The following is a 26,505-nucleotide window of genomic DNA, read 5'->3' as shown; positions in this document are numbered from 1 at the left end:
CTTCGGCTCAGGTCATGATCCCAGTCGAGCCCCGCATCGGGCTCTCTGCTCAGCAAGAAGCCTGCCTCCTCCTCTCTCTCTCTCTCTCTGCCTGCCTCTCTGCCTCCTTGTGATCTGTCAAATAAACAAATAAAAATCTTTTTTAAAAAAGTTCTCTTCAAGTCTGTATGGGTAATTGTGTTGTAGTAGGGAGAAAAACTGGACTAGTTCTGACTTTGAAAAAGTTCTATCACCTATTTGTACTTCATTTTTCATTGCCGTAAAATAAAGATTTTACCTGCCTCTACCCTTGGGAGCAAGATGATGAGTGAAATAATAGCAATTTACATGGGCTAATTTACAGTGAGGTTGAAGCTTCAGAGCCCCTTGTTTGCACCAGCCCTTTCTGAGGCCCTAATATTTAATTCTGTGTGGGAATTTTACTAAAAAATTTTTCTTAAATAGACTCCCAGATTTGTTTATGCTTCAGTGTACATAAGAACTTAATCTACCACTACACACGCAAGTGTTACGAAATATTTTGGAGCAATAATAACACAGAAGTCCAATTTTATGTTTGATTAAGCTTTTCTTGATCACCCTCCAATATATAGCGAAATAGAAAAACTTCTTGGTGTTTTGAAGTCTGACTTAGGCGGCTTGATTCAGAAGGGAAGTTTTCTGAAGTAGGAAATCAGAAGACCTGGATTTTAATTTGGGATAATGCTACTTATGTAGGTGTGATTTGACACTTAACTTTTCTGAGATTCAGTTTTTAAAAAAAAAGTTGAAATGTCTCAGCTTTAAAATCTTTCCAATATGAAATATTGTGATTCTTACTCCGTAATGCTGAAATATTGGGGTCTTTCAAACCAATTGTCTTCAGGTTTATTGTTGAAGTTAGTGTGACTACAACACCGAAAGTCACCTAAAATCTTCTGTGACTCATCTTTCTTGAAAGTTTCTGGGAAAAGGGAAATCATGAAAAATATTTATATTTCTACTTTCTATCAAGCGTTCTTCCTTATATTAAGTTAGGAGGTCTGTGAAAACTAATTTGATTATCATTGTTGAAAGATTTCCATTTCTTGGAGTAAAGAGTGAAGAAAATTATTCCAGTTGCACATCTCTGATGAAATCTTCTCTAAGCTGGCTGGATAGTTCAGTTGGCCCAAGGGCCCAAGACCAGAAATACTGCATTCTTGGCACAGTTCTCAGTTCTTACTATAAATGCAGTACCGGAGGTTGCAGGAGGTCAAGGAAGAGGGAAAAATAATTCCATGCGTATCATTTCATCTTTAGTTAATTCTTAAAATGCAATCCTCTTGAAGGAAAAATGTCCTCGTTCGTGTTTTGGGGGAAGGATGAATTTAGAGATTGCTTTGAGAGTACGACTGGGATGGAAAAGGGATTTCAGCAGATTTTTATAGAGTACCTTCTATATAAAGATGTCAGAGGGCCCAGCCATTTGACTCTTAGGTATATAAGACAACGTAGGTCCACACAAAAAAACTGTAAAACAAGCAGTTATAATAGCATTATTCATAGTAGCCAAAAGGTAGAAACAACCTCAGATGTCCATCAGCTTATAAGTGGATAAACAGCACATGGTATATTATATAATGCGGGGTATTATTCAGCAGTTAAAGAAATTAAATACTGATTCATGCTACCGCATGTATAAACCTTCAAAACAGCATGCCAAGTGAAGGAAGCCAGTCACAAAGACCATTCAAAGGAAATGTCCAGAAGAGGGAAATCTATAGAGACAGGAAGTAGACTAGTGGTTGCTTAGGAATGGTGGCGTGGTAAGATAATAGCTAAAGGGTATAGGACGTCTTTTTGTGGTGATGAAAATATTCTAACATTGCCCATGGTGATGAGTGCATTTACAGGTGAATATACGAAAAACCATTGAATTATAGAGGTGCCTGGGTGGTAGTTAAGTGTCCACCTTCAGCTCAGGTCAAGACCCCAGGGTCCTCGGATCACCCCATGTAGAGCTCCCCGCTCAGTGGAAGGCCTGCTTCCCCCTCTGCCTGCCGCTCCCCCATGCTCTTGCTTTCTCTCTCTCTGTCAAATAAATAAATAAAATCTTTTAAAAAACAAAAAAATACCCCATTGACTTATACCCTTTATACAGGTGAGTTGTATGATATGTGAATTATATCTAACAAAACAAAACCAAGCCAACATGCTTTTTAGAAAAAGATGTCATGGGATAGAATGATTAATCAAAACATAGGTTTAGGGCACCTGGGTGGCTCAGTGGATTAAAGCCTCTGCCTTCGGCTCAGGTCATGATCCTAGGCTCCTTGGATCGAGCCCCACATCAGGCTCTCTACTCAGTGGGGAACCTGCTTCCCCCTCTCTCTCTGCCTACTTGTGATCTGTCTGTCAAATAAATAAATAAAATCTTTTTTAAAAATTAGGTTTAGACAATGTATCTTCCTCTAAGGAAGCCCTTGTCATACAGTTAAAGTACTAATATATATATATATGTATTTAAAACTGAAGCAAAGGGGGAAAATGTAGGTCTTCTACCAGAGGTGGTGTTCTCCTGGACTGTGAGAATAGTTGGAGGTTGGATATTCCAGTCAGAGGGAACAGCAAAAGCAAAGATAAAGATATGAAAATGGAACTGTATAGTAGTTCATTTTTCCTGATTATGAAGTTGAAGAATTTTGGTTAGAGTAGTGGTTTGAGGCCAGTTTCGAATATTAGGTAAAGTTACTCTTTATACTGTAGGCCAGGATTTTGAGCACAGATGTGCTATCTCACCTTTGCTTCAGGAAGATGATTATGGTAATAGTGTTTTTAAGATGAATTCCAGGGGCGCCTGGGTGGCTCAGTCAGTGAAGTGGCTGCCTTCAGCTCAGGTCATCATCCCAGAGGCTTGGGATCGAGCCCCGCATTGGGCTCCCTGCTCAGCAGGGAGTCTGCTTCTCCCTCTGCATTCCCCCACACACTTGTTCTCTCTCTTTCTGCTCTCAAATAAATAAATAAAATCTCCAGAAAGAAAAAAGGATGAATTCCAGAAAAGATAGTCTAGACTCCGACCAAGTAGAAGGAGAGAAAAGAGATAACAAAGTGGAAAAAGCAAAGAACCAGAAAGATTTTAAACAGAATTGTGAATTAATTGAGACAAGGCATGGGGAAATGTCAAAGTTAATGTAAGGTATAAGTGAGGGGAGATGCCAAAAAGATACTTGAAAATATGGGGCTGGAGCTTGGAAAGGATGTCAGTACAGTTTAATGCCTTAGCATTCCTGGAAACCATTGAATGGGCAGAAGTTAGGAGAGCAGCTTGCACTCACACACAGGGCTTCCAGGCAAATACTTGGAGGAGCTTTCATTTAGAAATCAGAGAGAAGAAGTGAAACTATAAGAGGCATAATTTGGAAAAGGAAGAAAAGACAGTTTTATGGAATGAAAGAGACATTTATAAAGAAACAAAGGAGCTTGTGGAATGGAAGAAAGCTGAGAAAATCCCTTAGGTGCAACAGATAAATGTCAGAGGATACTTTTCAGCCTCAGTAGCAGGTGCAATCTTCCAGCAGAGGGGGGAAAAAGGTAAAACCAAGAAAATTCAATTCCTAGAAGTCATACAGTTTATTTTTGAATGTTTATAGAACTATACAACCATAGAGAACACGTTTTAAGAAAATTGTGTAAAAATGAAGTATTTAGGGAAAGAAAGTACTGAGCATGCATGTCCATAGCATGTCCAAATGCAGTGCATCATTCCTCTTGCATTTGAAATTAAGACGTGAGGATGTTAGTAAATGCCTTATTTTAAATTACTTTCTTAGAAATCTTGCAACTAGCATTCAAAGAATTTTTTAGTTTATTGAAGCTATAGTCAGGCTAGATTCGCAAGATATGCAGACATGGGAGTTATTGATTGGTGTGATGTTTGATGGTTGGGTAAAATGTAGTATAAAATTCAGGTAATAATAGCTACCACTAAATGTAACATTTCACAGCCCTAGAATCAGAGGAAATAATAAAAATAATGAGAAAGATTAGTTTATAAGTATAGACATTAGAGGAGATGGGGATTCCTCAACAGGAAAAATGTGAAAGTGGAGGTCAATACCTTTTTGCTAGTTTTTAACCCCCTCTATAAGGCCTTCATCTCCAAAGCAGTCAGGTGACCTAAAAATTATTTCAGTATCCATATTATATGTTTAAAATTGTTATGTTCTTTAACTGAATAACTCTAGTTCTAGAAATCATTACAAAGAAAGCCCTAAAATGTAGATGAATAATATGCACACAAAGATCTTCCAAACATAGTAATATTTAATAGTTCAACAAAGAGTTGAATTCAGCCTTGGCTTGTAATTGTGGAAAAGGAGTTGTGATTGAATAGGAAGATATATGCTGGGAGATACACACTGAGCAATCATTAGAATGATCTTTGTGAACAGTGATAATATGGCAAAAATGCTTGTAATCTAAAATTAGATAAAAGAGGTAGACTATGGAATTATATGTATATATGATCTCAACTATGCGTAACAAAACAAATATGAGCATGAATAAATAAATACGAATGTGAAGAAGAGTATGTCAAATTGTTAAAGAACCTTGTCCTGGGTAGGATTATAAATTTTTCTTCATAATAGTAATTTAGTTCCCAGATTTTCTACATTGGTCATATATTTCTTTAATAGATGATAAAGAATAACCATCACCCCCCAAATGCAGAAGACTGGTTATAGGAGAGCCTAGGGATGGGCAGATCGATGAGCCAATGTAAGTCGTCATGCTGACTGGAAAAGCAATTCTAATGTAAGCCTTACTGACAATGAGTAGCATCACTACATACTGTCAGATGAGTCCTGTCTGCTGGTAGACTCTGTTGAGTTTCCCTGGACTCAAACCAGTGGATGTCTCAATATAGATTCTGAAATCCAAGGACACTTTTTAAAAAAATTTTTGTTATTAACATATATTATTTGTTTCAGTCTGTGATTCATCAGTCTTGCACAGTTCACAGCACTCACCGTAGCACATACCCTCTCCAATGTCCATCACCCAGCACTCCATCCCTCCAACACCCCTCCCCTCCAGCAAACCCTCAGTTTCCTGAAATTAAGTCTCTCATAGGGTTTGTCTCCCACTCAGGTTTCATCTCGCTTCATTTTTCTCTCCCTTAAGGACAGTTTTGTTTTCCTGGTATTGCTTGTGAGGGTGTAGCCGGAGTCTTTGATGTACAGATCTTACCTTTTACATTTGTCATTCACAAACAGATGAAGATAAGATTTTAACTTTGTAGTATTACATATGTGTAAAATTTTAAAGCTACCGTATGATCAATTGTGGCTTCTTTAATTTTGCTTTTATAGTTAAATATCTTATTCTTCTTTTTCCATAGGTGCACCATAAATGCAGAAGACTGAAGTTTTAAAAGAGGACAAAGAGTTTGCAGCTAAGATGAATCTGAGCAATACAGTATATTTTGTGCCTTTCACAAAAAGGTATTGTTCATAGATCTGTGACAAAGCTTTCTCCTACAAAATGGGAAGAGATTGTGTCTTCTGGTTTTTCTATAATTTTATTATATTTGTAAGAAAAAAGGGGAAGTGAAAATATTAATAAAATTGGGATAAAAATTCTTTTATAAAAACTTTTTAGTTTCAAGTTCTTTCCTTATAGATTTTCATTATTTTCAGTCACAGCTTACAATTTGGAAAAATACCTGGTTAAAAGAAATGCGCTTACCTAAAGTTTCTTGATTCCTGTTCTCAAATTATTTTCTGGAAATACATACTGCCTTTTTTTGTTGTAGTGCTTTGTAATTAGACTATGAAGGAACATAAAATTTTTCACACCACTTTTCCTCTAATTACAGAAGTAATAGGCTTTGCAGAAAATTTAGAAAATACATATAAGCAAAAAGAAGGAAATCTAAGTTACCTGAAATCACAACACCTACTTCAGATAAAACAAGCCTGTAAAGAAATCCAAACTCAGAGGTGAAAGAAGCTGTGTTTCGCATCTTCATGGTCTCATCCCTCTTTATGTTCTACCTACTTACGTCCTGCCTCTTTTGCTAAAACAAAACAAAAAAGACATCGCCTAATATAAATTCCTAGAAGGATATTACCTGGTCGAAGAATGTACCCATTCTGTTCTTCTGGCAATGTATAAAAATGACTTGTTTCTTTACGGCCTTACCGAAAACTGTATCTTTTCTCTATTACTTTGTCAGTTTGGTAGGTGAAATGAGGTGTGTCATTATTTTAGTTTTTACTTCTTTGATTACTAATGAAACTGTTTATGTTTCATATTCTTAAAAGCCACTGCTATATTCTTTTTCTATATGTGTCCTTTGACTGTGTGAGCAGATGTATGTATATGTATGTGTTCACTTGTCTGATGTATATGTTTTCATTTAAGTATAATCAGCATACAATGTTACATTAGTTTCAGATGTACAATATAATGATTCAGCAATTCTATACGTTACTCAGTGTTCATCAAGATAAGTGTACTCTTAACCCCTTCCATTTATCTATTTCACCCCTGCCCCCACCCTCTCCCCTATGGCAACAACTACCAGTTTGTTCTTTGTATTTAAGAATGTTTTTGGGGGGGGCACCTGTGTGGTTCAGTTAGTTAAATGTCTGCCTTCGGCTCAGGTCATGATCTCATAGTCTTGAGATCGAGCCCCGCATTGGGCTCGCTGTTCCTCAGGGAGTCCGCTTCTCTCCTCCTCCCTCTGTGCGCCACCCCACCCCACGTTGTATTCTGTCTCTTTCTTTCTCTGTCTCAAATAAATAAAGTCTTTTTTTTTTTTAAGATTTTTTTATTTCTTTGACAGAGAGAGATCACAAGTAGACAGAGAGGCAGGCAGAGAGAGAGGGAGGGAAGCAGGCTGCCCCCCGAGCAGAGAGCCCGATGCGGGACTCGATCCCAGGACTCCGAGATCATGACCCGAGCCGAAGGCAGCGGCTTAACCCACTGAGCCACCCAGGCGCCCCTCAAATAAATAGTCTTTTTAAAAAACATTGTTTTTTGTCTTTTTTTCCCTTCTTCATTTGTTTTTTAAATTCCACATAGTGAAATCATATGGGTTTTTTTGTCTTTCTCTAACTTACTGCATTTAGCGTCATATCCTCTAGGTCCATCCATGTTGTTGTGAATGGCAAGATCTCATTCTTTTTCGTGGCTGAGTAACATTCCATTGTGCCTGTCTGTGTGTGTGTGTGTGTGTGTGTGTGTGTGTGTACACCACATTTTCTTTATCCATTCATCCATAGATGGACACTTCAGTTGCTCCCATATCTTGGCTATTGTAAATAACATTACAGTAAACATAAGGGTGCATATATCTTTTCAAATTAGTGTTTTCATTTTGTCTGGGTAAATACCCAGTAATGGAATTACTGATTCTATTTTTAGTTTCTTGAGGAAACGCTATACTGTTTTCCACAGAGGCTGCACCAATTTGCATTCCTACCAACAATGCATGAGGGCTCCTTTTTATCCACATTCTCACCAATACTTGTTATTTCTTGTGTTTGTGATTTAAGCCATTCTGACAAGTGTAAAGTGATATCTTATTGTGGTTTTGATTGGCATTTCCCTGATGATGAGTGATATTGAGCATTTTTTCCTATATGTTGGCAGTCTATATGTCTTCTTCAGAAAAATGTTGATTCAGGTTCTCTGTCCATTTTTAATCAGATTATTTGGGTTTTAGGGGTGTTGAGTCCTGTAAGTTCTTTATATATTTGGATATTAACCCCTTATTAGATATATCATTTGCAAATATCCTCTCCCATTCAATAGGCTGTGTTGTCATTTTGTTGCTGGTTTCCTTCTCTGTTGAAAAGCTTTTTATTTTGGTGTAGTCCTAGTAGTTTAATTTTGCTTTTGTTTTTCTTATCCAAGGAGGCATATTGAGAAAAATGTTTTTATGGGTAATGTCAAAGGAAGTAGCGCCTATGTTTTCTTCTAGGAGCTTTATGATTTGGGGTCTCACATTTAGATCTTTAATCCATTTTGAGTTTATTTCTGTGTATGGTGTGAAAGTCCACCAGTTTCATTCTTTTGCATTTAGCTGACCAGTATTCCCAACAGCATTTGTTGAAGAGACTGTCTTTTCCCCCATTGTGTATTCTTGCCTCTTTCATTCTAGATTAATTGGCCATATTCCTGGGCTCTCTGTCCTGTTTTATTGATCTCTGTGTCGATTTTCATGGCAGTACCATTCAGTTTTTATTATGACAGCTTTGTGTAATACATCTTGAAATCTGAGATTGTGATACCTCTAACTTTGTTCTTCTTTCTCAAGATTATTTTGGCTATTCAGGGTCTTCAGTGATTCCATACAAATTTTAGTATTATTCTAGTTCTGTGAAACATGTTGTTGGTATTTTTTTTAAAGATTTTTATTTATTTATTTGAGTGAGAGAGAGCACAAGCAGGGGGAGAGCAGAGGAAAAGGGAGAAGCAGGGAGTGCCGCATGGGGCTTGATCCCAGAACCCTGGGATCATGACCTGAGCCTAAAGCAGACGCTTAACTGACTGAGCCACCCGGGCACCCCTGCTGTTGGTATTTTGATAGAAATTGCATTAAATCTGCAGATTGTTTTGGGTAGTATGGACATCTTCCAACCCATGAGCATAGAATATCTTTCCATTTTTTTGTGTCATCTTCAGTCTGTTTCATCAGTGTTTTATAGTCACCTGTCTGATAAGAACAACTTTTAACCAGCACATATTTTGCATCATTCCTACTTTATTTGCCTTTCAGTTTTGTTTACTGCATCATTGCAAACCAAACCTACTGATCTATAACTGACATACAATAATCTGGACATATTTAGTGAAAATATGTTTTGCTGTAATGTATATCTGTGAAGATAGTAAACATATCCAGTACTGCCAAATGCTTCTTGATACCCCCTTTTGAATCCCTCCAATCTCTTCTCACTCAGCCCAATCCCCAGGCAACCACTGATGTTTCTTTCTGTTACTTCATTTTCTAGAATCTTATAGAAATGAAGTCATAAAGTATGCATTCTTTTTCTTGGCAGGGTCTGTCTTCTTTTCACTCAATGCAATTATTTTGAGATTCATCCATGTTGTGGCATGTGTCAGTAGTTCATTTTATTGCTGAAATGCATTCCATTGTCTGCGTGTACCACAGATTGTTTATCTGTTCCTTTCTTGATGGGCATTTGGGTTGTTTCCAATTTGGGCTATTAAAAATAAAGCTGCCATGAACATTTGTATACAGGGCTTTGAATGGACATATGCTTTCATTTTTCTCGGGTAAATACTGAAGAGTGGAATGGCTCTGTTTTCAACTTTTTGAGGAAGCTCCATACTGTTTTCCAGAGTGCCTGCAGCAGCTCGCATTCCCACCAGCAGTGAAAGAGGGTTCCCCTTTCTGCACATCCTTGCCAACATCTGTCATTTCCTGACTTGTTAATTTTAGCCATTCTGACTGGTGTGAGGTGGTATCTCACTGTAGTTTTGATTTCTGTTTCCCTGGTGCCAAGTGATGTTGAGCATTTTTCCATGTCTCTGTTGGCCATTTGTATGTCTTTTTTTGAGAGGTATCTGTTCATATCTTCTGTCCATTTCTTTATTGGATTATTCTTGGAGTATTGAGTTTGATAAGTTCTTTATAGATTTTTGGATACTAGCCCTTTATCTGATATGTCATTTCCAAATACCTTCTCCCATTCTGTTGGTTCTCTTTTGGTTTTGTCGACTATTTCCTTTGCTGTGCAAAGGCTTTTTATCTTGATGAAGTCCCTACAGTTCATTTTTGCCTTTATTTCCCTACTTTTGGAGACACGTCTAACAAGAAGCTGTTGTTGCCAAGGTCAAAGAGGTTGCTGCCTGTGTTCTCCTCTAGGATTTTGATGGATTCCTGTCTCACATATAGGTCTTTCACTCATTTTGAGATTATCTTTGTGTATAGTGTAAGGAAATGTTACAGTTTCATTCTTCTGCATGTGGCTGTCCAGTTTTCCCAACACCATTTATTGAAGAGACTTTTTCCCCATTGCATGTTCTTTTCTGCTTTGTCAAGATTTAGTTGACCATAGAGCTAAAAGGTCTATTTCTAGCTTCTCTAATATGTTCCATTGATCTATGTGTGTGTTTTTGTGCCAATACCATATCGTCTTAATGATTACAGCTTTTTAGTAGAGTTTGAAGTCCATAATTGTGATGCCACCAGTTTTGGTTTTCTTTTTCAACATTCCTCTAGTTATTTGGGGCCTTTTCTGGTTCCATACAAATCTTAGAATTATTTGTTCTAGCTCTGTGAAAAAAGTGGATGGTATTTTGACAGGGATTGCCATGAATGTGTAGATTGCTCTAGGTAGCATAGACATTTTAACAATATTTGTTCTTCCAATCCATGAGCATGGAACATTTTTTCCATTACTTTGTGTTAATTTCTTTCATGAGTGTTCTGTAGTTTTCTGAGTACAGATCCTTTACCTCTTTGGTTAGGTTTATTCCTGGATATCTTATGGCTTTAGGTGCAGTTGTAAATGGGATTGAGCCAATTTATCTTTCTTCTGTATCATGTGACTATAATCAGTATTCTGAATTCTAATTCTAACATCTTATTTTGTCCATGCTGATTCAGTCCCTGGCAGTCAGTACTGCCTCTTGTTCTCTTTTTTGATGTGTTTTTCTGTCTTGTCATTCTGACCAGAGTAGAAAAGATGAAAAGAGGACAAAATACTAAAATGGCAACAACAACCCCAGAGAAATATAAACTAAACAAATCAGAAGAGACCTGAAACTGAGGAGAAAAAAAAAATGAAAATTTTTTAAAATTAAAAAAAAAAAAAAGAATATAATCAGACAGGTGAATGGAATAGAGCAATACATTGGATCTTGTGTGTGTGTTGGTCAGTTTGTTAAAAAACTAGATCCCAAAATTGTAAAGAAAGTAAAAATTATATATGTACAAAAATAAAATTAAATATAATGAAAGGATAGAATTTAATGAAATTAAAAGACAAAAAAAGAGCAGAGATAAACAACAACAATGAAGGAAGGGATATATACAGATAGATGCACAATACACTATCTCTTGAGTATATTTTGGTGAGTTTGTTAGGGGAAACTACATCTCAAATTATAGAGAAAAACTTACATATATACAAAAATAGAAATAAATGCATTGAAAGGATAGAATGTAACTGTAAAGATGAAAATTTTCAAAGATCGTAACAAAAAACAAAACCAAAAGAAAAAAAAGAAAGAGAGAGAGCATATGATTAGGCAGGTGAATAGAACAGATCCATACACTAGATTTTTGGGTGTATTTTGGTATGTTAAAAGAAACTCCCTCTCAAATTTTTAAAGAAAAACTTATATATATACAAAAATAAATACAAGGAAGGGATAGAATGTAACTGTAAAAATGAAAGTTAAAACATTTTAAAAAAGGAGTTGCTAAAATAGGAAATTGGTTGAAAAAGGAGAGGAAAATTTTTAAAAATAAAATTGAAAGACTAAAGAATCATGGGGGAAAAGCCGTGAATTCTATGTGCTATATTCCCCTAGTGCTGTAGTTTTGCAGTTCTCTTTGATCAGTAAACTTGGTCTTGGCTGGATGCTCTTGCTGGTCTTCTGCGGGAGGGGCCTGTTGCATTGATTCTCAAGTGTCTTTGCCCCAGGCAGAATTGCACTGCCCTTGCCATTGGGGCAGGCTAAATAATCTGTTCTGGTTTGCTCTGCGTGGCTTTTGTTCCCTGAAGGCCTTCTGTGCACCTTTAGAGGATGGGAATGAAAATGGCGGCCTCCCAGTCTCTGGGCCCAGAGCCTAAAACTCGGGGCCCCACTCCTCAGTGCACCCTCAGAGAAAAGCAGTCAATCACTGCTGTCTCCCTGGTCTCTGGCCACACTCTGTGCTCTCCCAGCCCGTAACCAAGGTTTTCTGTCTTAGGCACACGACCCCATTTCGAGTCTCCAAACCCTGTAGACTCTTGCAGGGTGTTCCCGCACCACTCCTACCCCGGGGAAGAAGAGGGGGTGGTCTCAGCAGTTCTGCCACTTGCTGGGCCCCGGCTTGGGGAGCAGTTGCCCAATCGTGCTGTGGTTCATGGTTTATGACAACCCCGAACTGAGAGCCCATTCCTGGGCTCCCTGATTGCAGCTGGCTTCCCTGGTCTGATGTCTGGGAGCTCTGCCTCACTCAGGCACCCTGGTCCTCCTTTGACCCCCAGATCCTGAGACCACAGCAAGGGTTCTGCCCCTTGCTTAGCTGCCTAGCAACATTCTTCATTGGAGCAGACTTCTAAAAGATTTTGTGCTCGCTGCTCTAACACTTTCCAGTAGCTTATGGAGGCTCCTTTCCCCCCCCGGTTGATCTTCCCATATATTGCCTTAGATTCACTTCTCCATACCTCCTACTTTGGAGAAAGTGGTTGCTTTTGTATTTGTGGAGTTGCAGCTCTTCTTTTCTTAGCTCTCTGGTTGAGTTTGCAGGTGTTCAGAATGATTTAGTAGCTATCTAGCTGAATTCCTGGGACCAGATGAAACTAAGGTCTCCTACTCCTCTGCCATTTTGGACTCCTCTCTCCTCTTCTATGCATTTTAGAATCAGCTTCTCAATTTCTTTTTGTAAAGAAAAATCAATATTGATTGTTCCGACCTGTAACCATAGTTATCTCTCTTCATTCTGTCTTTAATTCCTTTTACCATTATTTTGTAATTCTCAGTGTATAGGTCTTACACATTCTTTGTCAGATTTATCCCTAAGTATTTCATATTTTTATGCTATTGTAATGTTTCAGAGTTTTGATTTCCGTTGTTCATATATAAAAATACATTGAGTTTTATACGTTGATCTTGATCTTGTGTTCTGCCACTTTGATTAACTCAGTTATTAATTCTAGTAGTTTATTGTAGATTGCATTGAATTTTCTGCAAAGGTGGTTATATTCTTTGTCAGTAAAAATCTAACTTCTTCCTTTCTGATATTGATGTCTCTAATTTATTTTTTTCTTGCCTAATTGCACTTATAGACCATCCAGCACAATGTTGAAGGGAAGAGCTGAGAGTAGACTTCCTTGCCACAGTCCTGATCTTAGGAGGAAATCATTTTGTCTTTGACCATTATTTTTGATATTAGCTGTAAATGTTTCATAGATTTCCTTTATCAGGTTAAGGATATTATCTTCTGTTCTGATTTGGCTTAGAATTTTTATCAGGTTTGAATTCTGGATTTTGTTAAATGATTTTTCTGCATCTTTAGAGATGATGATTTGGCTTTTTTTTTTTTTTTTAACCCCCAGATTGTTGATTTGGTGAATTATATTGCTTGATTTTTGAGTGTTAAACCAACCTTGCATTCCTGAGACAAATCCCATCTACTCATGATGTATTACCCATTTTATATATTATTGGATTTATTTGCTGTAAATTTGTTATCAGTTTTTGCATCTATGTTTATGAAGAATTTTGGTCTATTTTCTTTCTTGTGATGTTAGTTGTTTCTGGTGGCAGATAATAAACCCATCCCTATTACTCCATCTTGGCTGAAAGCAGAAGTCCATTCATTATGTATTATTTGTATATAGTCAGACTTACTGATTTTAGTTTACGACTTTTGCCTTTTGTGTCTTGCTTAGTAACTAAAGATCCACCTGAAATTATTTTAGAAGTTTTTATGGTGTCATTTTTTTATATTTAAATAATCATTTCTTTTGAGATCATTTTAGTCTAGAGTATGACATAGTGATCTAAGTGTTTCTTCCAAATGACCATCCATAGTACTTAGCTTTCTTTACATGGAAACCAAAACATTTACGTGTTTTGAATACATTTTAATGATTGAAAAGATTTTAGCTCTTGGGGGCACTTGGGTGGCTCAGTGGGTTAAGCCTCTGCCTTCAGCTCAGATCATGATCTCAGGGTCCTGGGATCGAGTCCCACATTGGGCTCTCTGCTCAGCAGGGAGCATGTTTCTCTCTCTCTGCCTGCCTCTCTGCCTACTTTGGCCTACTTGTGATTTCTCTCTCTGTCAAATAAAAATTAAAAAAAAGAAAAGATTTTAGCTCTCAAAATTTAGTTCACAGGTCTTTTTGTTTTTCCTAAAGACAGTCTCAGATTCTGCTTTTTTGGGGGGGGGAGGCATAGTCTTGAAAAGGCATATCTTTGATGCATTGTTTCTCTTTTCTGTTCTTAAATGTAAGCAATGAAGGCAATAACACTTTCTGAATGTTAGTTGTGTGATTTTAGTCACTTGACTGACAACTAAATTTGAGTTACTTTTTCAGTAGTATTGATACATTGACTTTATACTTGGTTATCAGTATTCATGGATTGTCAGGATGAATGCCTAGGATTACAAGTATGGTGTTGCAGGGGAATCTCTTTTTCTCGTTTGAAACCTTTGATGGCTCCCCACTACCCTCAAGATGAAGTCCATATTTCTTAATATGGTCTAAAAGGCCTGTTGTGATTTCCCTTGGCTTAACACCAGCTTTATATTTTTGCCTTCCAACCCTTCCATACATCCATATTGAATGAACAACTTTTATTTTTCCTAAAAGGCATGCTTTTTCATATCTAAGAAAAAATAGACTGGACCACCCTATTGTATCTTCTATTAAATTTTTTGCTTTTTCATCATAACAGTCATTTATAACCATTTTGTTATTTGCATCATTATGGTATAATGCTTATTCCCCCATTAGACTCTAAGCCCTTTAAAAACAGGAATCACATCCCATTGTACCTGGAACCAACCAAAACCCAGTACATGCCTAGCAAATAGTAGACATTCAATAAATATTTGTTGAGTCAAGCAAAGAATTGCCTGGATAGATGGATAGGTAGGCTGCTGACCTGCTAATGATTTAACTAGACTAACTATGTGAAGTAATGTACATAGTCCCCTAATGCTATCATGTCACAGGAGAAAAATGCTTCTTAGAACTGACTGCTTGTACTTCTTTATTAACAATCCTCTTTTTCTCTTCTCCTTGAATGAGGACTGTTGGCTCACATTTTTATTTTTATTTTTTTTAAGATTTTATTTATTTATTTGGCATAGAGAGACAGCAAAAGCAGGAACACAAGCAGGGGGAGTGGGAGAGGGAGAAGCAGGCTTCCCGATGAGCAGGGAGCCCGATGTGGGACTCGATCCCAGGATCCTGGGATCATGACCTGAGCCAAAGGCAGAGGCTTAACGACTGAGCCACCCAGGTCCCCCTGTCTCACATTTTTAAAAACACAATTTTATTGGCCAATAACTACATTTCTAGCATACGTATCTGATTGGTCAAGGAGGAAACACAAACTATCCTATGATATTTTCACTTTGAAATGATTGATTCTCATGGTAGGGGTGTATTTACAATAAAAAAAATATGGATGAAAGTTAATTAATATTTCAGTATAATTCGAAAAATAAAAAGGAATCTATATCAGTTAAGTATAACTATTAAAAACCAATATGTAAGCATGTCAAAATAATGTCCATTTATTTATTTATTTGACAGAGAGAGAGAGATCACAAGTAGGCAGAGCAGCAGGCAGAGAGAGAGGGGGAAAACAGGCCCCCACCAAGCAAGGAGCCCAGTGCGGGACTGGATCCCAAGACCCTGAAATCATGACCTGAGCCGAAGGCAGAGGCTTAACCCACTGACCCACCCAGGCACACCCCCCGCAATGTCCTTTTATTAACAGAAACTTCAAACTCAGAATATTTTGTATGGCAGCGGAATTATCTGCCTCTTAAGTGAATGTTAGCATAATCTCCAAATTATAGCAGTTTGTTACCTAATTATCTATTCTGTATGTATATATTGTGTATTAAGAGCATGGGCTGTATGGTCAGATCTGGGTTTGGGTCCCAGTTCTCACAAATACTAGCTGCCTGATTATGGGGGAGTAGTTTTGCCTCTTGGTTCTAGTTTTTTATAAAAATCAAAATAATAAAGTCTGCATTATGTAGCTGCTGTAGGGATTAAAGAAAATAATATATACATATACGGAACTTAGTGTTTCCTGACACATAATAGTGCTTAATAAATCTTAGCTGTTATTACTTAAATATTAATTAGACCAAAATGCTTTTAAAAGCAGATTTATTGAGATATAACTCATTTAAATGTACAGCTCAGTGGTTTTTGGTATATTAACCATTGTGGGACCATCACGACAATCCGTTTTAGAACATTTTCATGACTCTAAAAAGAAAGCCCATCCCTTTTACCTATCACTGACAAACTCTCCTTCCTGCAGCTGTAGTCAACCGATAATTTGCTTTCTATCTCCATAGATTTAGTTATTCTGGGTGTGTTATATAAATGGAATTATTCAATATGGCTTCTTTTGTGACTTGCTTCTTTAACTTCACATCGTGTTTACAAGTTTCACCCATGTTGTAGCGTGTATTGGCACTTTATTCCTTCTTATGCCAAAATAATATTCCATTCTACAGATGTACCACATTTTGTTTATTCATTCACCAAATGGACCTTTGGATTGTTCCCACCTCTGGCTCCTATGAATCATGCTGCTGTCAATATCGATCTGTACAAGTATTTGTGTGGACATAGATTTTTATTCCTCTTGGATTTATACCAAGGAGTAGAATTTCTGGGTCAAATGGTATCTTGATTTTTAAGTTTTTGATGAACTGCCAGTCTCTTTCCCAAAATGGTGCACCACTTTATATTCCCACCAGCAGTTTGGAGGGTTCTGCTTTCTCCTCATCCTTGCCCATAGCTATTTAACTTTTTGATAGTAGTCATCCTAGTAGATATAAAATGGTATATTACTGTGGTGTTAATGTCTATTTCTCTAATGACTAATAATGTGGAGCATCGGGGTGCCTGGGTGGCTCAGTCGGTTAAAGCCTCTGCCTTCAGCTCAGGTCATGATCTCAGGGTCCTGGGATCGAGCCCCACATTGGGCTCTCTGCTCAGCAGGGAGCCTGCTTTCCCCTCTCTCTCTCTCTGCCTGCTTGTGATCTCTCTGTCAAATAAATAAATAAAATCTTAAAAAAAAAAAAGACCATAAATATTATAGCCAAAATTTAAAAAATAATAATGTGGAGCATCTTTTCATGTGTTAATGGCCACTTGTATATCTTTGGAGAAATGTCTATTCAGATACTTTGCCCATTTTTCTTTGGGGTTGTCTTTTTATTATGAAATTTTAAGTCTGGAGTGCTTTTTAATATTAATTTATATTACCATCAACCACGACGATGTTTTAGAAATAAGTTAATGTCAAACCTTATTTTTTTACAGGTACTAAAAACTTACCCCCAAAATATTTGTAAATGAGAGAGAAAGCTGACTGGGATATCAAAAGCAAAACGTTTGCAGACACTGGACATCATGCGTAAAGGGGTGCCAAAGGACTCAGAGATTGCTGATCTCTTCTACAAAGATGATCCTGAAGAACTTTTTATTGATTTGCACGAAATTGGACATGGAAGTTTTGGAGCAGTTTATTTTGTAAGTAATTTTAGAGTGGTTTAGAGAGATTAAATTAGGGGAGTTTGAATTCTACACATTCTATTACTTGTAAAATACGTTTGCTTTTAGTGTTTTTTCTACAAGTTAAATGTCTACACTAGAAGCAAATACTCATTGCTGAAAAGCCAGTCCTAGAAATCTAGGCATTATTAAAGTCAGTGGAATTGCTGTCACCTGTACACAAACTATCACGTAGTCCAAAAAATATAAGTTTAAATTTTGGCCCTATGCATTTCCTCTATAAGCCAAGCTCTTTTCTGCCTTAGGGCCTTTATATGCTATTCCTCCCACCTAGAAAATTCTGTACATTGCGTCCGTATCCCTGCCTAACTCCTGCTTACCGTACAGATTTCAGCTTAAGTGTTACATCCACAAGATTGCCTTTCCTGTTCAACTGTCCCGAACTAAATTAAATCATTTTTTATGATCTCATAGCACCCTCATAGGGATCTCCTAAGGATCTCATAGTCCTTGCATGTTGTTGCATTTATCGTGGTTGTAATTAAATACTTATGTGTGAGATTTTTTGACTCATATATGTCCCTCCCCCTACATAAATGCCATGAGGTCAGAGGTTATGCCTATCTTATCCCTTGCTATACCCCATAACCTGTATAATGTCTGATAATAATAGGAACTCAATAAATGATGGACCGATGGATGGATGAACGGATGGCTACTCAGGTGGACCATCAAAGATTTTTAGTAACATTCGTATCAAGTCAGTATTTTAGGTTAAAGGGTATAACGCTTAGCCCCCTAGACTCAGTTTGAATTCTAAGATTGTGACTTATCTTCTAATAAGAAGAATGAGAAGTAACTGAAATATTACCATCGCTCATTCACCTGAAATTCATTACAGAAAATGTAGTTCTAATTCACTTATATAACCTTAGAAGTTTGCCTCATCAAAGTCTCAAATACTTAAGAAAGCAAGTGATATTTAAGTACTACTTATTACTCACTTCTCTAAACCTGTTATCGAATTATTTTTTTTCCTTGATCAAAAATTATTTGACTTTTAAGTGATCCTTTATGTTTTGGCATCTGGGCAGGGCTTATCTTCAGTTGTCCTTCCAAATAAGATTTTATTAATTGCATTTTTAGCTCATCTTTTTGTCCCTAGGCAAATCTTCAGCCTGGGTTTCCCCTGAACTCTTTGTCATGTCTTGGCATCTGTGCTCAGCACTACCACTTCTCCTTTGCCCCAATTTAATATTTGGCTTCCACTCAAGTACATTTGATCATTAAGTAACCTTCCATGGCTGGAAAGTGCTAATTTTCTAGTCAGCCCTGCTATGTTAGTCTTTGGGCTTAGAACAGTATTTAAAGCCCAATCAAAGCCCTGTCTTCTTCATTCACAGGGATAGTTTTGGGGGTTTTTCCCCCATTAAATTTATTTATTTATTTATTTATTTGGTGACCTCTGCCCCCAACTTGAGGCTCAAATGCACAACCCTGAGATCAAGAATCTCATGCTCTACCAACTGAACCAGCCAGGCACCCCAGGGATGCTTTTTTTTTTTTTTAAAGAGGATTTTTAAATTATAAATGTACATACAGAAGTGTGCATAAATACATATCCATATATTTTGATACGTAATTTAAATAAAAATTAAGAGGTAAAATCCCTTTCTAAACACCAGCCAGGCCAAGAAATAGGATATTGCCAGCCTCCCAAAATCCCCTCTTATGTTATGTCTATTTTGAATTTTATGGCATTATTTTCTAGTTTTTCTTTACATGTAACTCCCTTTCTTCTTCGCCCCTAACAATGTTATTTGGTTTTGTCTGTTTTGAACTTTTTAAAAATTGAAACATTCTGTATATACTTGTTTGTGACCTATTTATTTTGCTCCAAGATGCTTTCCTCAGTCATCTTTTCTTTTTTCTGTTTATAACTCATTCATCCCCTCACAATCTCTCTTAGCCAGAGTCAGAGGGTAGTTCCAATCTCTATCTGACTTGTGTATTTCAAAAAGCAGCAACTGCAATGGGCACTAGATGTTATATGCAACCCCTGAATCACTAAATTCTACCCCTGGAACTAAAAATACACTATATGCTAACTAAATTGAATTTAAACTTTTTAAAAAAATGAATAAATAAAATAAAAAGCAGCTAGACCCCCTCTCAAAATTCTCCTTTTGACTACAGTAAACCAAGCATGTATCGAAACTCACAAGCCTTTGGACTAAAGGCAAAATGAGACCTACTTTATAGTAGGCTGCAGAAGACCTAGCGATTTATTTGCTGTTTGGGCTAAGTCCTCTCTATTTAGCTAGAATAAATGCCTTTTGAAAATGAGAACTATTTCTAATATCTCTTTGCAACTCTAAACGTTAGCCCAGTGTCGTGTTTACAGTAGGTACTAAATACATGTTATTTGTTGATAATGATAGACTAGAAAAATCATAAGGATATCTCGGTGGCTTTGAAAATGTAATCGTTAACTATACAGAATTGCCTGTATACAAAACGCGTAGTACAAGCCCATATAAACCCTTAAGCCACTAAAAAATAGATTAAAGGGGAATTAACTTACTCTTTACTGTAAAGCCTAGAAAAGCTTTAACCTTTTTTTTTTTTTAAAGATTTTATTTATTTGACAGAGAGAGATCACAAATGGGCAGAGAGGCAAGCAGAGAGAGAGAGAGAGGAGGAAGCAGGCTCCCTGCAGAGCAGAGAGCCCGATGTGGGACTCGATCCCGGGACCCTGAGATCATGACCTGAGCTGAAGGCAGAGGCTTAACCACTGAGCCACCCAGGTGCCCCAAGCTTTAACCTTTTATCTATAATGGTCACATAGGTAATACCTTAAAAATGGATTTCTCATTGGCCACAGTAATATCTGTATGTAGTTCCTCCCTATTGATAGATTCTTCCTCTTGTTACTCATACCATGATAACCAAGAGGACTGTCATCTCTTCCTTGGACAATTGCTGTAGCCTCCTAAGCCATCTTTGTGTGTCCACTGTGGTCTCTCTTTAGTCTGTTGTCAGCACCACAGTGACCTTGGGGGAGAAAGAAGTAAATCTGATCAAAACCCTTACTGTAGGGGCGCCTGGGTGGCTCCGTGGGTTAAAGCCTCTGCCTTCGGCTCAGATCATGATCTCAGGGTCCTGGGATCGAGCCCCATATCGAGTCCCACATCAGGCTCTCTGCTCAGCAGGGAGCCTGCTTCCCCCTCTCTCTTGGCCTACTTGTGATCTCTGTCTGTCAAATAAATAAATAAAATCTTAAAAAAAAATTAAAAAACCTTACTGTAGCCAGCCTACAGGGTCTTCCATAATGTGTCCCTGTTTGTACTGAAGCTATATTCCCTCTCATTCTCATTGCCTTAGCTATAATAGAATAGCTTTCTTTGACCATCATCGTGGGATTTTTGCATAAACTGTTTTCTCTGGAATGTTTCCCCTTTTCCCTTCATCTTCTTAACTCCTGTTCCTCTTTTATCTCAGCTGAATCCTCATTTCTTCAAGGAAGCCTTTCCTGACCTGCCATCCCCCCCGTTTTTGTTTCTCAGAGTAACACACACTCTTCTTCACAGCACCTGTCACAATTGCAATTTTACATTTGTTGGTTACGAGATTTTTGTACTGTCTGTGCTGCTAGACAAAAGATAGGTACTGGGCATATTTACTCACAGTTCTTAGCCCAATACCTGGTACTTATTGACTACCTAATAAGTATTTGTTGAAGGAAGGAGTGAATTATAAAGAACTCAGAGAACTTGGGGTACTGCTAATTAGTAGTTTTCATGAATCCTAGTCGTGCTAGCAAGCCATTAAGACCAGATTCTAGCAACCAACATTTTTATACCTAAACACTATAATTCTTTTAAGCTTTTGTAGTTTATAGCTTTTACACTAATGATGTCAGGAAGTATGTTTAAAGTGAACTATTAGCTGGCTCAGCTCTTAGGGAATCAATCAGCTGAGAGTATATTTAGAAAAAATGGAAGCTATTGATGAAATCTCTCTGTGTGTTTGGATTTACATAAGTAATTCAGAAATTAGCAGCATTAACAAATGAATAGTAAGAAACCCTGTATTAAAGGAAGATAGAAAAGGGCCAAGCATGTTCATTTTTGTATTCACCTAAACACAACTATGAAGCTTCTGCGTTTTTAGTGTTGCCTTGTTGAATTTCGCATACTTCCTATAATCCACCTAAAGCTAATAATTTAGTTCTGTTCTTCTCAGTATAATTATTACCTTTTAGTTGAGACTTAATAACTAAGGCAAAAAGAAAAACTTATTTTTAATTTTTATATTTCTATGTATTTCTATTTCTGTAGTAGCCACAGTTTAAAGTTAATTAAAATGTAAGTTAGCAACAAGTGGACTGTAATCTAAATGTAGCTGGAAATGGTTGAGAAACTTTCAGAAACACATAGTATTCTAAAATATTTTTTGAATCAATGATCTTGCTTAAATTACTGAGGTCATTAAGACTATTGGAAGTGTTAAGTATGAATGTAAGTTTCTAGACTAACACTTGAAATGTGTATTCAATAATGATAAACAATAATCATAATATAAAAGTACTGGAAAGCTGAGACTCCACTGATAGTTTTATTTCTCTGTATTAAAAGATTAATTTTTTTTTAAGTTTCAGTTCTGGATTTTAACAAGTATAAAATTGCATTAAAAATTTCACATCTAAACCAACTCTTAACTTTCGAGAACAAACTGATGCTTAACCAGAGGAGAGGAGGGAAGGCTGGGATGGGTGAAGCAGGTGATAAGGATTAAGGAGCGCACTTGTAATGAGCACTGGGTGGTGTATGGAGTTGTTGAATCACTAAATTGTATACCTGAAACTAATATTACACTGTATGTTAACTAGAATTTAAATAAAAACTTAAAAAATAAATTTCACATCTAAGAAAAATCAACATGAAAATATTTTCCAGATAATGAGTCTGTGCTCCAGTAGGCAGGTTTTGTAAGCAAGTATACATACCAAGTCCTAAGTAATGCTTACTCTGTAAATGTAAAGGAATATATATTAAAGATTTATTTATTTTTATTTTGTTTAAATTTATTTTATTTTTTATTTGAGAGAGAGAGAGAGAGAGAATAAGAGAGGAGCATGAGAAAGGGGAGGGTCAGAGGGAGAAGCAGACTCCCTGCTGAGCAGGGATCCTGTTGCGGGACTCAATCCTGGAACTCCAGGATCATGACCTGAGCAGAAGGCAGTTGCCCAACCAACTAAGCCACCCAGGCGCCCTAAATATTTATTTTTAGAGAACATGCACAGGGGGAGGGGCAGAGGGAGAGAGAGGATCTCAAGCAGACTCCCCACTGAGCACAGAGCAAGACACAACCTAGATCTCACCAATCACTCTGAGATCATGACCTGAATGGAAGTCAAGTATCGGTCGCTTAACTGACTAAACCACCCACATGCCCCAAGAAATATATTTTTATTCTGGGGTAACCTTTTTCAAGTTTCTGGTCCCAAATAAGGACTAATTATAAATAACCTTAATAAGCAATTAGAGAATACCATCTGATTCCATTTGTGTAGGCCTTTTATTTTCTTTTTATAAAGGTTAAGGATTTGTTTTTAAAAAATCCCTGTTGCAAGTTAAAATTCCTCATTGCTTGAGCATTTCCTAAACCTTTCCCAGGCTGCTTAACCTGCACAGTGCATAGATTCATCTCCAAAATATCCGCTTTTCTGATCCAATCACTCTAACCTTTACTGTAGTACTGAATTCACATCAACTTGTCTTTGTTGTTGTCATATTAGCAGTCTTAGCATTAAATTTAAATAGTGTTTAATTTAAATTTAAATAGTGTTAAATAAAAGCCAGCAAAATGTGAGAGTTTTGTTTTTTAACAGAATTCCATCTGTACCTTCTAAATGAACAAAATATCTAAAAAATGCCTTCGTAGAGCCCTGATTGCTGATTGGAAAACTCTAGCTAGTAGATACCTTATTTTTATAATAGGTACCTTTGCCTTTCTTTAGTACTTGTAAAAAAAATTTTTTTTCAGGGACACCCGGTGATTCAGTCAGTTAAGCGACTGCCTTGCGCTCAGGTCATGATTCCAGGATCCTGGGTTGGAGTCCCACATCGGGCTCCCTGCTTTGTAGGGAGCCTGCTTCTGCCTCTGCCTGCTGTTCTCCCTGCTTGTGCTTCCTCTCTTGTTCTCTCTCTCTGACAAATAAATAAAATCTTAAAAAAAAAATTTTTTTTCAGTAAGTGTTCATTTGCTTAGCATTTTATCAATCAGTAAGACTCTGTTGAATTTTTTATATCAATAAGTTATTGTTCATTTTTAATTCAAAAATTTTTTATTAGAAATAAATAAATAATTTTTTTTTTTACTAAGAAAGAAATTCATTGTTTTATCTGAGGAGCTTCTTTAAGTGTACTGAAGAAAATGATTATACATTTTTCTCTAAAATTGGTGACCTGATTTTATCAGTTACTGAATTCCAATCTTTTACCTCAGAATCACTGCTATAGCTTCACTGGTTTACAATAATAATATCATAGAATAAAAATAGCTTACTGACATCAGGAATATGGCACTGATGCAGAGCTCTGTTATTAGAAGAAAGCCAGAATTAGATAATCTTTTAAAGTCTTATATTTATTTTTCTGAAAATTTTTAGAAAATTATCTAGTTTTAAATCTCTTAAGAAAATTTGGAGGAAGACTATTACTTGAGTTATTATTTTCATGTGTGTTTTCACTGAATTGTATTTGGGGTATGGAAAAGCTATATAGAGATAATTATGAGACAAAGCAGTCTTTGTAGATGAATACACTGTACACATATGTATATAAGTATATGTGTAATATATTCTTACATATTCTATAAAATATAAGTACCTTTGGAAGCGAAAGTCCCTCTTAAAATTAATCTTACCTTCTGTTGCATTGTTCAATGTAGTAGCCACAATTTAGATTTAAATTAATTAAAATGTAAACTCCATTTCTTCAATCACTATAGCCACATTTCACATGCATCATACATGATGTAGGTATAAAGCATTTCCTTCAAGACAAAAAGTTCTGTTGGAAAAAAAAAAAAGGTTCTGTTGGACAGCGCTGCTCCAGGATTCTCACTGATATGTATTCTGGTATAAATTCTCTCATATTCTTTCCACACATACACTCACGTTAGTATTATTTTGCAAAAGTAAGATAATAGGCAGCTTGTTTTCGTCATTGTATTTTTTACATCTTTCCATATAACTGTATATTCATATATATTACCTCATTGTTTTACTGGGTTTATTTCATCATATGATTGTATCACATTATCTAACTGGTTCTCTACTGATGGATATTTTACATGGTGAAGCCAGTAGGGTTGTTTTGGAAATTTGACTTGTTTTTGTTTGATTGTATATATATGTTTTTAAACCCTAATTCTTTTTAATATTATGGTCGTTGCATGTATATGAATATAGATCTAAAGAAATTGTACTTTACAGTGGGGTGGAAATATCTGTCTAGCCTATCAGAAGTTGCAACATCTTTAAACTGTGTTAATGAGTGTGAGAATGTTTGTTTTTTTTTTTAAAGATTTTATTTATTTATTTATGTGACAGACAGAGATCCCATAATAGGCAGAGAAGTAGGCAGAGAAGGGGGGGGGAAGCACCCTCCCTGCTGAGCAGAGAGCCTGATGCGGGGCTCGATCCCAGGACCCTGAGATCATGACCTGAGCTGAAGGCAGAGGCTTAACCCACTGAGCCACCCAGGCGCCCCAGTGTGAGAATGTTTTTTAAAGTGTCCAGTCAAATATTTAAGTTAAAGTAGCTGAAGCATTCTTTTTTTATTTTACTTTTCTTCTGCTGTCTCAACACAGGCCACGAATGCTCACACCAATGAGGTGGTGGCAGTTAAGAAAATGTCCTACAGTGGGAAACAGACACAAGAGGTATGTTAAAGACCTTTTATACCTAAACTGACATAAACCAGTTGGTATGAAATTGATGGTAGAAACAAAGTTCTTTAAACATGTATCATAGTTCTTTTTATATTCCTTTTTGTGGAGTATATAATAAATACTCTTAATATTCTGCCTCAATCAACTAATTTGTGGAATAGAACGTAAGTATCATAGAGTTATTATATATTTGGTAATACATTTACATTTACATGTACTAAAATTAAAGAAATAACACAAGTTTAAACAGCTTCTTCATTTATTAAACTTTTACTTTGTCCATTTAAACTAATGAAAAGAATATTATATATGTATACTTGATAATAAAATACTATGTGCAGCCTAAAAATCATACCATTTTCTTTATTACTTCAATAGAAATGGCAAGATATTCTCAAGGAAGTCAAATTTTTAAGACAATTGAAGCATCCTAACACCATTGAGTATAAAGGTTGTTACTTGAAAGAGCACACTGCTTGGGTAAGTCAAAGGACCTGTATTATAATTTATTTCCAATTAAATTTTTTTCTTTTTTTACTGTTATCTCTTTGATCTGTAAAATTATCAGTCCCATTTCTGTCCTATTTGACTTTTGTTATCAGTACTTAACGTTTGTTAATATCTCAGAGTGTGCCATAATGGCATACATTCTGTAAGATTAAATATTATATCTAGCCTATGGGAAATTTTATTCTATAAACAATCAACAGATAGTGAAAAGTTAATACCATTTTATGATTTATTTGCAAAACTAAAAGTCAGATCCTTTTATTCTCATCCTAGAATTTTTATTGTTGTCATTTCTCATCCCCCACTCCAATTCCCCCAAAATTTGGGATTATGCTTAGTATCACCATCATGGTCTAAGTTTTATCAGATAGGGCCTAGCACATGATTAAAATGAAACAGTCTTGAGTGCCTAGGTGGCTCAGTTGGGTAAGTGTCTGACTCTTGATTTTGGCTCAAGTCATGATCTCAGTGTTGTGAGATGGAGCCCTGTGTCTTACTCTGCTCTGGGTATGGAGCCTGCTTGGGATTCTCTCTCTACCTCTTCCTCTGTCCCCAGTGCCCCCTCAAAAAAGTCTTTTTTTTTATATATATATATTTTTAATTTATT

At 36.5% G+C, this 26,505-nt stretch overlaps 1 protein-coding gene across 1 annotated transcript in view; it reads left to right on the top strand.

Annotated features, from left to right (window-relative positions):
- Positions 1–26,505, top strand: part of LOC111156378 (TAO kinase 3) — a 188,239-nt gene that overhangs the window by 84,412 nt on the left and 77,322 nt on the right. The window contains exons 2-5 of the mRNA XM_022517211.1: positions 5,363–5,465; positions 17,238–17,447; positions 25,308–25,379; positions 25,767–25,868. Of these exons, the coding sequence (XP_022372919.1) occupies positions 17,328–17,447; positions 25,308–25,379; positions 25,767–25,868 (294 nt within the window). The 5' untranslated portion in view covers positions 5,363–5,465; positions 17,238–17,327. The remainder of the gene's footprint in view (positions 1–5,362; positions 5,466–17,237; positions 17,448–25,307; positions 25,380–25,766; positions 25,869–26,505) is intronic.

The sequence above is a fragment of the Enhydra lutris genome, unplaced genomic scaffold, assembly GCF_002288905.1.
Source record: "Enhydra lutris kenyoni isolate GAN:26980312 unplaced genomic scaffold, ASM228890v2 scaffoldscaffold46, whole genome shotgun sequence".
Classification (NCBI taxonomy): domain Eukaryota; kingdom Metazoa; phylum Chordata; class Mammalia; order Carnivora; family Mustelidae; genus Enhydra; species Enhydra lutris.
The sequence above is the reverse complement of the archived record's forward strand: the minus strand, read 5'-3'. Positions and strand labels throughout refer to the sequence as shown.